This window comes from Carlito syrichta, unplaced genomic scaffold (genome assembly GCF_000164805.1).
Source record: "Carlito syrichta isolate Samal-C Ts95f unplaced genomic scaffold, Tarsius_syrichta-2.0.1 Scaffold307141, whole genome shotgun sequence".
In the NCBI taxonomy this organism is placed as follows: Eukaryota; Metazoa; Chordata; class Mammalia; order Primates; family Tarsiidae; genus Carlito; species Carlito syrichta.
Window position 1 is genome coordinate 532,660 of NW_007251237.1, and position 12,706 is coordinate 545,365.

General features: G+C 35.3%; 1 protein-coding gene across 1 annotated transcript in view; it reads right to left on the reverse strand.

Annotated features, from left to right (window-relative positions):
• Positions 1–4,120: 4,120 nt before the first annotated feature.
• The window catches only part of TINAG (tubulointerstitial nephritis antigen), an 88,854-nt gene continuing 80,268 nt past the window's right edge, over positions 4,121–12,706 (reverse strand). Inside the window, exon 11 of the mRNA XM_008063923.2 lies at positions 4,121–4,486. Coding sequence (XP_008062114.1) covers positions 4,352–4,486 — 135 coding nt within the window. The 3' untranslated portion in view covers positions 4,121–4,351. The remainder of the gene's footprint in view (positions 4,487–12,706) is intronic.

The following is a 12,706-nucleotide window of genomic DNA, read 5'->3' on the forward strand; positions in this document are numbered from 1 at the left end:
AGCTGTAATTATTTTATAAAATTTAACATCTAGATAACTTATAATCCACTAATTTTATTATATGCCCATAAATAATACTTATTAATATATATCTATATACCATAGAGTAGTGATTCTTAAATGCTAACATGCTTTAAAAATCACTTGGAGAGCTTATTAAAGTTTTATGTATCCTTTCTTAGAGACTCTGATTCAGTAGTTCAGACTGAGACCTCTGAATCTGCATTCCTAACAGCTCACGGGTTCTGATCCCAAAACCTTGCTTTGAGAACCACCACAATTGAGAAATGTATCATTTGGCTAGACGCAAATGTGAATGTTCATGACAGCACTGTTCATAATAGTAAATGGATCTAACAACAAGTTAAATGTTCACTGACAGTTATATGGAACAGTGATAGATCTTGAAAAGTTATAGAAGATTATATACACTATGGTTGCCATTGTGAAGAAAGTGGGGAAAAAAATTTCTGCATACATTATGATATATTCTCTATAGGTCAAAAGAGCTTAATAAAAAAAGGACATGTAGTATCAAGCATTACAGTTCTTAAGACATATGTGTTAACTAAGGGACAGGCTAATAAACCATTGATAGGTTATTCTTTTATGTAATCTTAATCTTCGATATCTATAAGGGATGAATCAAAACTTTTTGTCTATGTATACCATCTAATTTATTCCTCACCTTTTTCATTTGATCCCGTGTTATCTAGTAAAGGGTAGGGGTTGACCACAGCAGCTTAATAGTGTAGCCTCTGATATCAGTTGTCTTTCTGCAAAGTCAACCAATGACAGGTGTTGATAAGAGTTTAGAGGGTTTGAGGAAGGAAGAAGCCTTAATGTTTCTACCTCTTCCTCTCTGTCTCAGGTGGCAAATTTGGCAGCAATATGTCTTTTCATGACTCTAGCTTCCCAGACAAACAAGTCATATTTACAGCTACTGCTGAGATGATGCCAGCCCTTAGATTCCAGAAACTGGCCATTTTCTTCACTTTGCACCTCAGTCTAGGGGTGATGGGTTGTACTCTTGCTCACCTCTGGCCTGCTCACCACCCCATTGCCTTCTCAGCTGCTCCATCACCTAGGTAGGCAACTCCTTTCACTACATCCTTCTGTTGGAAACACCTGGAAAAATTTCCTTTTTAGTGGTTGAACCTTAGGTAATACATTTTATTTCATTTTACGCATCTTTAACGGAGTGTGTAAATATGCATTTTGAAAAACTGGAGAAGTCTTTTCATTGCTTAGAATAAAATAAGATACAAATGTTGTGAAGTAAGAAAGGGCATACACCCTTATCATAAAGACTTTCCTGCTTCTTCCTTATGTATACTTTCTAGTGTTACCTGCAGAAACATTATTCAACTTGGTGGAATGGCCAAGCTAATTGTTATCCTAAACTGGCACTGTTTTCTCTTTTTCCAAGAAAGAAACTAGACACAGCAGCCCATTTAAATTGAAATGCACATAAATGGCATATATTTCGGACTGAACAGGATGGAAATCAAATCTTAGTGTTCACAGTACCATCCAATATGAGACTCAATGCTCTGGCTGAACAAATGATCTTTGTGGCCAATGTTTCTCTCGTGTACTTTTCATGTGCCACAGTAAGACCCAGTATAAGCAAACAAAAAGATGAATTCTAAAGAGACATGCACCAATTGTGTATTTTTTCCCATTGCTCGATCCAGGCTTAGTGGAACAGGGTCCACCTGCAGCTTAAGAAAGCCACAGCATAGAAAGAGACCATCCAGGCATCAGTTCTACATCGAGTCTACAAATATTTACTCAGTCTCCACGGTAGGCCCAGGAATATGCCAAGCATTATTTTCTGAAATTTGAGCTAGAATCCTTAAAGAATAAATAAAACCAGGGGAATGGGACTGGCAGTTGAGGGAAACTACTAGGGGAGGAAGGGGCATACCTCATCAACAAGTGTACCTGTATGATCGCTGTTTATATACCTAACCCTTAGTTGTACCCCACATCTTTATAATAAATAAATAATTTTTTTAAAAAAGAAGAAGGAAAAATAAATAAATAAACCAAACATGCTCGTGTAAGTTATAAAAATAAGCAGCGAAACCATTCAAAGGGAAACACTGACTCAACCCATCTCAGGAATAATGTTTTCCTTATCACATCACTACACATCTATTCCAATTACGTTCTGTTTCTCCTTTAGCTCTTGATCTATAATCGCTGGATAAACGCGATTCTCCTATGGGGCTGACTAAAGTGGCATTTTCTCTTTCTTTTTTCTTCCAATTTACATTTAGTTTCCTTATCATTTTGGATCATTAGAAAGGTAGATCACTTTTAAAACAGCAGAATCTAGGCCCACAAACCACAATTAATTCCAATACTTTCTGTCCATTTGCATAGCATAGATGGAGGTGGACCAACTTAATCCCATAAATGTTTTTAAAATGCATGTTAGTCGTCTGGCACTTTAGTCTATTATATTTTATTTACTTCATCATCTAAAGAATGATTTAAAAGTATGTTAGCAACCTCAGCAGATGCTGTCAGTACCCTGTCCGCATTGTCTCAGCTGTACCATTTCAATGGACATCAGCCTGACATCTAACTACCAGAACTTTCTTTTCTTTGCTTGTGAGCTTTTTCTTGACACTGGAACCTTTTTCTTCATCCTTGTCCAAGACCAGAAAGACCTGGAAATTCATGGACGCCAAGACCAGTCTTCAACCAAAGAACATTCCTTTCCTTGAGTGGCATAGATCTGAGGGATGTATTAACAGTCCCCAGAAAGATCAGAACTAGTTGCCCATGGTGGACTTTGTTTGGCAATTTCCCCTTATTGTCTGTCATCACTACCCCATATCACTCCCCACTCCCTTCTCAGTATTCCCTTCATGACCAAATTATTTTTATTCAATAATACAAATAATTGTATTACCATTATCTTAAGAAATGCTTCTAGGCTTCTAGAGAAATACAAACTGAGGGGGAAAAAAAATCTCTCAACCCTTTGGGAGAACATTAGCCAATCCAACAAGACGAATTGCCCTCATGTATGTTTTCTAGGGAAGAAATAAGTGAATAGATGCTTACTCTGATAAAGCTACAGCGATTAATGAAGAAACCAACCATTACAGCAACACTTCACCTTTCTTTTCTTTTCTCCCTCACATTTTTTTAAGTCTGATTTCTTTCATCAGAGCATCTTTGGGCACAACAACAGAATAAATTCTAACACTACAAATTACAATGACTGAGTGACCAAAACTCTGCCCATAGAGAGCCCACCATTGTAATATATTTGGTTGCGCTCACTTATTGATAAGCTTTATGTCTTCATTTGTTAGTTTGTCATTGAAGATGCAAATAAATTGTTAAAAGATTATCTCCTTTCCAAACCATTATTATGATGCTATTTTTGTTTCTCTGACTATAGAGAACTAAATTAAATTTACATGCAAATTAGTGCCAATTGAGCTTACTTTTTAGGATTTACAGCAGTGAACTGTAAAATGACTGTGATGAAAGCATATATTCTTTTTGACTCAAGGCATCATGTTGCTATTTGGGGGGGTAAATGTGTTATCTTTTCAAATGCAGTTTTGCAGCTGATTCTAATAGACTTTACACAAAGTATACTGGCCTCCAAAAATAGGGCTGTGTGTATATCAAGACTGTACTTCTATTGTTAGCCTTTAAGCTTTTCCATTACTTAACATCTCTGCATCACAGACCATTACACAGCACAATAAAGAGTAGTTATTTCCTGTGGAGAGTAACTTTTCTTTTGTGACCAGATTACAAGTTAGGTTTGACAAATGAAAAGAAACAAAATGCTAGTCTATTGAGAGAAGCAATTAATAATCTATTTCCACTGCTTTCAGCAAAACACAAGCAAGGCTTGAATTAAGAAAGCATTTTTGGGGGGTTGAAAAAGAAAGTTATAAAGATGATAAATTGCTGAGTTTCTAATTTGCTTTTTATTGTCTGAAGTACTCATTGGTCAAGGAGAGAAATCACACTGTTTCTACAAATGAGTGTTATGAACATTTAAAACAAATGCCACCACTCTGTGAACAATGAAAGGTAAAAAGAAAACTGTCATGGAAGAAAAGTAAAGACAACCTAGGGATTTTAAAGGCATTTAACCATTCTACTGTCCTTTATTAGTGTTTTCATATACTTAAGACAGAATATAATGGAAGTAGAAGCAAGGAGCCTGGTGGATAAAACAAGAAAACAGGTGCATTATATTAATAAGGTGAAGAGACAAAGATTTCACTGTCACAGAGGACCTCACATTGCTAAACATCAACTGAAGGGATTTCTTAAATGCATGGCTTTATGGAAATTTAATGATATGTTATGGTTCATCTGAACTTGTCAGTTGGCCCCAAGCTGCGATAATCAACTTTTCAATGTCAGACTCATTTACTCCTCGAAGAATCCTGAAATAGCCATTCTCTCCCCATGACTTTCCCCAGGAATTGGCAGCAATCTGAAGAAAAACAAAGAAGTGAAAAAGTTAAGTACCATGCTTTAGCATTTTTAAAATCTTGTCTATAAAAATATAATATATGGATCTTTAAATACCTTTTGACTTGTTATAGACTGTAATTATTAAGAGCTTAAATATTTTCTAAATAATAACTACTATTTGTCAGTTCCACTAACGTATATTGGCAATTGCCAGAATTGGTATGACTCTTCTGAGTTCCCCAGAGTACAAAGGTAACAAAAGGGTAACAAAAAGGGTAACAAAAGGGTAACAAAAAACTAGAGTTTGAAATGCCACATCACAAGATGGCACACAAGATGCAGTTATAGAGTGTTTATTGTGTGGACAACCTTGTGCTACGTACTGGAAGACCAATGATAAGTAATATATTATTATGTGTTCAGGGAACTTATAGTCTTATGAAGGATAACCAACACCAGGCAAGTGCTAAAGTAGAAACATGAACAGGGTACTATTGGGGTCAGAGGAGGGACATCTCACTTATTTGCCAGTTCAGGGAAGATATCCCAACCTCCCTATTACCCTATTACACTCAGGTTTTAATATGTGATGCATATTAAAACCTGAGTGAAAATTCACCAGCTGGAAAAAGGAGAAAGAGAGATTCAAGTAATGGGCAACAGTAAAAGCATAAACACCGAAGCATGAAACAGCATGAAGTGGTGAAATGAAGCAATAAAATTGCTATAATTAGATCATAAGATGGAAGCCTGTTGGTAGGTTATGAGGTTGAAAGGGGAGGTAAGGACATTCATGCTGAGAGAAAAATTATGAAGATGATGGCAAGTCATTGAATTGCTTCTAGCAGGAGAGCAAGGTGGGCAAGTTCATATTTTGGTGGTACTATCCTATCGATTTAAGAGGTCAGAGACAAAAAACAGAGCAACTAGCTATCAGACTCTTAGAATATGGAGGCGGGGTTAAAAGAAAAACAAAAATAAATTATCTTTTGAGGGCAGGCCCCTTGTATTATAAAACTGGCTTCTCCTGTTAGACGAGTGTTCTAGGAACCCATCAGCACCAGTATACCAGCCAGCATTGTTGTGAGAAACTGTGTTCAGTTTCAATCATTTTTTTTTTCTTTTGGAGATTCTTTCAATGCATTTTCCCATTTCACGAGGAATGATTTATGAGCACACTTGCCCATGCTGCACTAAGTGTTAGCAGTTTTTAACGAAACATGATGTGAGCCCCATACCCCATCCTCCCTATTACCTGATTTCTCCCTGAGCATTTTTTTTGGTTGTTTCCCCAGATGAAAAAAGACCTCAAAGGGAAATGCTTTGAAGTGAAACAGGTAAAACAAAAAACAGCAGAAGCACTAAAATGCATCAAAGTTGACAAGTTCAAAAATCATTTTGAGGATTGGAAAAAGTGTCTCAATAGGTGTATTGCATCAAACGAAAAGTACTTTGAAGGTGACTGAAGTTTAAACATGGAAGAATGAATGCACATTTTTAAAATAAATACATCCCTGATTTTTTGGGGTCTCCCCTCGTAAATTAGTTAGATAACCTAACTGTGGCAGAGAACATAGAGATACAGTATTTGAGAAATCTTTAGAAGTAAAATCAACAGGAATTATACTTTTATAATTTTAAAGATGTGGGATACAATTCAGAATTAGGTATACAAGTGGTCATGATACAGGTTAAATTTGGGCTTCCGTTTGGTACCCACTTCACCTGATTTGAGATCAGGTATCCTTATTGACATTATGTGTTCCCCCTCCCTCCACTGGCAATTTCCGGCTACTGCCAATCCCTTTCTTATAGTAACATGATAAATGTTCAAGGACCACTTATGAGTGAGAACATGTGGTACTCAGTTCCTTGTTTCTGTGATAGATCCCTGAGTATTATAGACTCTAAATCTATCCAAGTTGCTGAGAAGTCCATACGTGTGTCCTTCTTCATGGCTACATAATATTCCATCATGTATATATACCACATCTTTTTACCCAGTCCAGTTTTGATGGGCAACATAGTTGGTTCCATGTTTTTGCTATTGTGACTAGTGCTGCAATAAACACGTGCATGCAGGTATCTTTTTTGAAGAATGATTTGATTTCCTCTAGTTATGTTCCCAGTAGGGGGAATGCTGGGTTATATGGAAAGTCAATTTCTACTTCTTTTAAAAATTGCCACACTATTTTCCATAGAGGTTGAACTAGTTTGCATTCTTACTAGCAGTGTAAAAGTGTTCCCTTTTCTTTGTATCCTCGCCAGCATCTGTTGTTGTCTATTTATTGATGATGGCCATTTTTACTGAGGTTAGGTGGTATCTCAATGTGGTTTTGATCTGTATTTCTCTGATCATTAGGGAGGCTGAGCACTTTTTCATGTGTTTTGTGGCTGCTTGTATGTCTTCTTTTGAGAAGTGTCTATTCATGTCTTTTTCTCACGTTCTAATGGGGCTGTTAGATTTTTTTCCTTTGGGCACAATAGAGTTCCTTGCAGATCCCGGATGTTAGGCCTTTGTCAGATATACAGTTGGCAAATATTTTTTCCCATTCTGTCGGGTGTCTTCCCACTCTTTTGATGGTGTCTTGCTTTGCAGGAGCTTTCCAGTTTAATGAGGATCCACTGTTTATCTTATCTATTATGGCATGGGCAACTGGGGTTTTGATCAGAAATTGGTTGCCTATGCTGATTCCCATAAAGGTATTTCCTGCGTTTCTAAGTTTCTTATAGTTTGAGGTTTTATGTTTAGGTCTTTGATCCATTTAGATTTGATATTTGTGTATGATGAGGGGTAGGGATTATAATTTTTTAATTCTTTTTATTTTTAAAATACAAAGATGGGCAAATGGTTGGGAGTCATAGGTCCAGAATGACTCCTGGATTTAAACCATGGGTGAATAAGTGCATGGTAGAGCAAAAAATCAATGGAGTATGCAGAGGATATCATTGACACCAAAGGGCACACAGAAGGGGGTTAGTTCACCACAAGGAAATGCAGGAGAAAAGTCCAGTAAATTGGAGACTTGACAATAACAGCTCTCACATTTGTCTCCCATTTACCCTACACTGGGCCTCAGATGGAAAATTTTCCTGGGTGTTATCTACACTGATATTCTCAAAGCATATGGTGCTATAATGAGTTTTCACTTGTTTTCTACCACGTAAGAGAGGGGCAGATTCACTCAGCATCAGAAATTGTCATGACAAACATCAGCTTTAAGACATAGTGATTATCTTCAGCATTTCTTTTTAAGATTTGCCTCCGTGCCTCCTTAATCAGTACTGACATCCTAAAGGAGCACTCTCAAAGCTGTGCCTAAAATTATGAATTCAACTTACCACTTCAAAGATGAAATGGACTTTGAATAGCTAGGAATGAGACAGCAACAAAGTGTGTAAGAGTTTTAGTCACAAAGAACTAAAATAAATGTCAATTTTTGTATTTTCTAGTCAGTTCCAATACATATATTTCAAAAAAAATTAGTCATAACTTAAGATAAATTATTAGGAGTATTAATATTTTTGAATTCTTAAGAGTATGATATGTAACATTCTCACTTGGATCTCTGAAGATTAGTACCATCCAAAATTTCCTAATTATATATTTGGTAAATATGGGAAGGTTATGTAAGAATTTTATATGAATATGTGAATTTATGTGCTAATGAGAACTAACCATAGATTTAAAAGAAAGGCAATATAATTATAAAGAGTGGGACTTTGTAAATTAGTGCTAATAAAATGTACCTCAGCACATGTATTTCGTTTGTTAATATTAACTTCCTACTCTCATTCAATTTCCTCACCTACTTTGTTTGTTTCATCCAAATGCCTGAATTTATTTGTATTCAGTTATAAAGAAAAGAGTGACAAAGCAGGAAAGAAAATTTCTAAATATTTAGCTTGCCATCTTTTGTATTGAGATGATAAAATCACATGTGTAAGTGTATTAATTTTAATAAAGCAGTTTTGTGAATTTACACGTGTTTATGACATTTAGCTTGTGTAATTTCCAATTAGATCAAGATATAAACCATTTTAGCGCCCCAAAAGGGTCACTTTCCTGTCAACATCCACCCTCCTCTACCTCATCAATTTTTCCTATAACCAATCTTTGTAATAATGCAAAAATACAAAAGATACTATTTTGTGTGTGGTTTCTTTAGCTAAAAATAATGTTTCTGGAATTCATCTACGTGCAGCCATAAATCGTTATGTTCTTAATTTACAATCTCCGATAAAAAATAATGTTGACCAGATTTTCATTTGTCTGTTGGCCATTTGAATTTCCTCTTTTCTGAAGTAACTGAAAAAACTTTCCTCTAATAATTTGTTGTTTTTTAAAAAAAATTTCCTATATATTTGTAAGAATTTCTACATGTTCTATATGTGAGTCCTTGTCAGATGCCTTTTCAGATAGATAGTTGGATAGATAGGTAGGTAGATAAATAGTTAATTTTCTCATTTTGTGCCTTATATTTTCTATCTTACAATGTTGTCACTTGAATTGTTGGTTTAATTTTAATGTAGTACAATATTTTTTTCTTATAACATTTATTCATTTTGTATCCAATTTAAGAAAGTTTTGTCTAATGGATACCACTAACATATTTGCCTAGGCTTTCTTCAAGAACTACATTATTGTGCAGTCACATTTAGGTCTGTGTTCCATCTCAAATTATTTTTGTCTGTATTTTGTGAGGTGGAGGCCTGTAATTATTTTGTTCATATGTATGTAAAATTTTTGTAGCCTAACTATGACTAATAGACCAAATTTGGGTAATGTAGCCCCTTAAAAGAAGGTCTAGTAGTCAGAATTTTTGTTTTTCTTAATGGTCTTGAAAATGTAATCTGCTGTATCATAAGAGGATCTGTGAGACTATCTGTGAGAGGACCAGGTAGAAGGAACTTCAAGCCCCCTCTGGGACCTCACAATAGCCTCAGTCAGCACAAAAATGGAGACTTGGCCCTACAACCATAAAAACTGAATTCTACCAACAATCATTAGCTTAGAAGGGGATCTGAGCTCCAGAAAGATATGCAGCCTAGTTAACACTTTGCAATCTTGTGAGCAGAGTACCCAGCTAGGTTGATTTAGAACTTCTGATTCATGGAAACACTGAAATAATAAATGTATGCTATTTTAAGCTGCTAAATCTATGACAAGTTATTGCATAATAATAGAATACTAGTTCAGGAGCTGAATACTATGAATGCATTTTTTTGCATCAATTAAGATAATTACGTGGTTTTTTCCCTCCTTGACTCTGATAATGTAATGAAGCATATTGATTGATTTTAATATTTAAAACTAACCTTAGCCGGGCTCGGTGGCTTAACCTGTAATCCCGCGCCTTTGGGAGGCTGAGGTGAGTGGATTGCCTGAGCCCGTGGGTTCGAGACCCGCCTGGGCAGCGAGACCTCATCTCTATAATAAATCAAAAAAATCAGCCGGGCTGTGGTAGCGCGTGCCTGTAATTCCGGCTACTTGGAAGGCTGAGGCGGAAGGCTCGCCAGAGCCCAGCAGGTCGAAGCTACAGTGGCCAGGAGCAGCCACTGCACTCCAGTCTGGGTGACAGAGTGAGACTCCAACTCAAAAAATAAAAAAATAAAATAAAACTAACCTTGTATCCCTGGGATAAATCTCACTTGGTCATGATGCATTCTTTTTTAAAAATAATTTTCTTTATTATACTAGCTTTAGGGGTACAAACGATTTGGGGCTATATGGCTGCTTTGTGTAGTGGTGAAGAAGTCTGGGCTTCAAGTGTTCAGTCACCACCACTGATGCACATTGTACTCAATAGGTAAGTTTTCATCCTTTTTCATCTTCCTATTCCCTTTCTGAGTTTAAAATGTCCTTTACACCATTCCATATGCCTTCATAAGCCATTAGCTCAGATTTCTCTCTCTTATTTTTAGGGCCCAAGACACTATATCTGACCTTTTAAGATATACGTTAATTATATGTTGTTTAGAATGTCATGTTTATGAGAGATATTGGTCTCTAAGTTTTCTTTTATGCAATATTTTGTCAAGTTTTAATATTGGTGTTATGCTGTGTCATAAAATGAATTGAGAATTAATTGTTCCTTATTTTCTATTTTTATTTTCTGAAAGGGTTTGATGTAAAATTGGTTTGGTTTCTTAAATGTTTGGGAAAATTCACCAGTGAAGTCTTTTGAACTTGAGTTTCCTTGTGAGAGTATTTTAAATACAGTCAACTTTTCAAATTGTGCCTAACTATTTGGCTTCCTATTTTCACCTTCTGTGAGTTTTGCTAAGTTTTGTTTGACAAGAAATTCATTTCGTCTATATTTTCAAATATTTTGGCAAAAAAAAATTTTTTTTGAGTCAAGTCTCCCTTTGCTGCCCAAGCTGGAGTGCAGTGGCATGTTCATGGCCACTTCAGCCTCAACCTGCTGGGCTCAGACAATCCTTCCACTTCAACCTTCAAAATAACTGGAATTACAGGCACCCGCCACCGCTCTTAGCTAATTTTTTTGATTTATCATAGAGACAAGGTCTCACCAGGTTGCCCAAGCTGGTTTCAAACCTCCACATGTTTAGCTCTCCAGAAGCCACCCGCTCTCTTTTTTTTGACTTTTTGTTTTTTAATCATAAAGATGTGGGGTACAATTATTATTTCTTTTGTTTTATCTTTTTAAAGTGAGTTTTTCAACTTATTCTTTTTAACCTATTTTTAATGTATTCATTCTAGCCTTTCCTCTTTTCTAATACAAGCATTTTCCATTAAATTCAGTACTGCTTTAGCTAATTAGCAAAGGCTTTGACATGGAATATTATGTAAATTCGCAATTTTTAAAATTTATTGAACTTGCTTTATGGTCCAGCGTGTGATCAATTTTGGCGAATAATTGATGTGCACTTGCACTTGAAGAAAATACATATTCATCAATATTATTGTGTTGGATTCTATAAATATCAATTACATGAAACTGGCTAATAACTTTTCCAATTCTTCAAATCTGCTTATATTTTAGCTGTTATTTCTATGAAATATTGAGAGATGTTAAAATATTTCTCTATTTCTCTTTTAACCTGTAACTTTTGATTTATGTTTTTTTGAAGTGGTTTTATTTTTGTCTAAAAATATCTTATTTTTGTTTTATTTTGAAAAAAAGTTACCATGTGTAAAATTCTAAGTAGGTCATTATCTACATCACCATCACCATTACCATCATCATCATTATTTTATCTAGCACTTTCACAGTGTCACTTTGTTGTCTTCTATCTTCCTTATTTTCTGCTAAAATCTTAGCTGTCAGCTAATGCTACTCTTTTTTAGAGCAATGTGTCATTTTAAACTGTGACTGCTTTAAAATGCTTCTCTTTGTCTTACATTTTTTCTCTTTATTTTTAATTTTTAGCTATTTTATTATGAAATATTTGGGTATGGCTTTCTTGAATTCTTCTGCTTGGAGTTTATGAAAACTCCTGAATCTTTATGTCTTTTAGTTTTGAAAAACTTGGCCATCATGACTTCAAATACTGATTCTGCCTCTTTCTCTTATTCTTCTGGACTGTAATTATATGTATGTTAAACCATTTGATTGTGTCCCACCTGTTCGAGATTTGATTTTTTTTTCCATTACTTGTTTTCTGTGTATTACAATGTGAATATATTTTATTCAACTTTAAGATTATCAATCCTGTCTGTCACTTAACACATGCAGTGAGTTCTTAATTATGGACATGGCATTCACAAATTTAAAAACTGATTTTGATTTTTTTATAGATTAAATTTCTCCATCTTTTCACTCATATTTTCCTTAATGTTTTTTATAATTCTAATTTTGAAGCCTACATCTAAAGTATCATCTATTAATTTCTACTGATAGTTTTTTTTCCCTTTGATTACTGGTCAGGTTTTGTTTTGCTTCCCCTATTTTACAATATTTAAATGTATGCTAGATATTTTGTTATGATAATTATAGAGAGTGGGATTGAAATTATTTTCCACAAAAGAAGTTTAGCTCTTTATTCTTCTAGAGAGATATGGTAAGAGACTGATCAACTCAATCTAGTCACTCAATCAGAAACTGAGTTGGATGAGAAAGGGAGTGGAAGCAGTGGGAAACTGTCAGGGGAGGCGGGGGGGATAGGCAGTTGAGGGAACTTGCTAGGGGAAGGAGGGGCACCCCTCATCAACAAGGGTACCTGCCTAATCAATGTTTGTATACCTAACCCTGAATTGTACATCACATCTTTATAA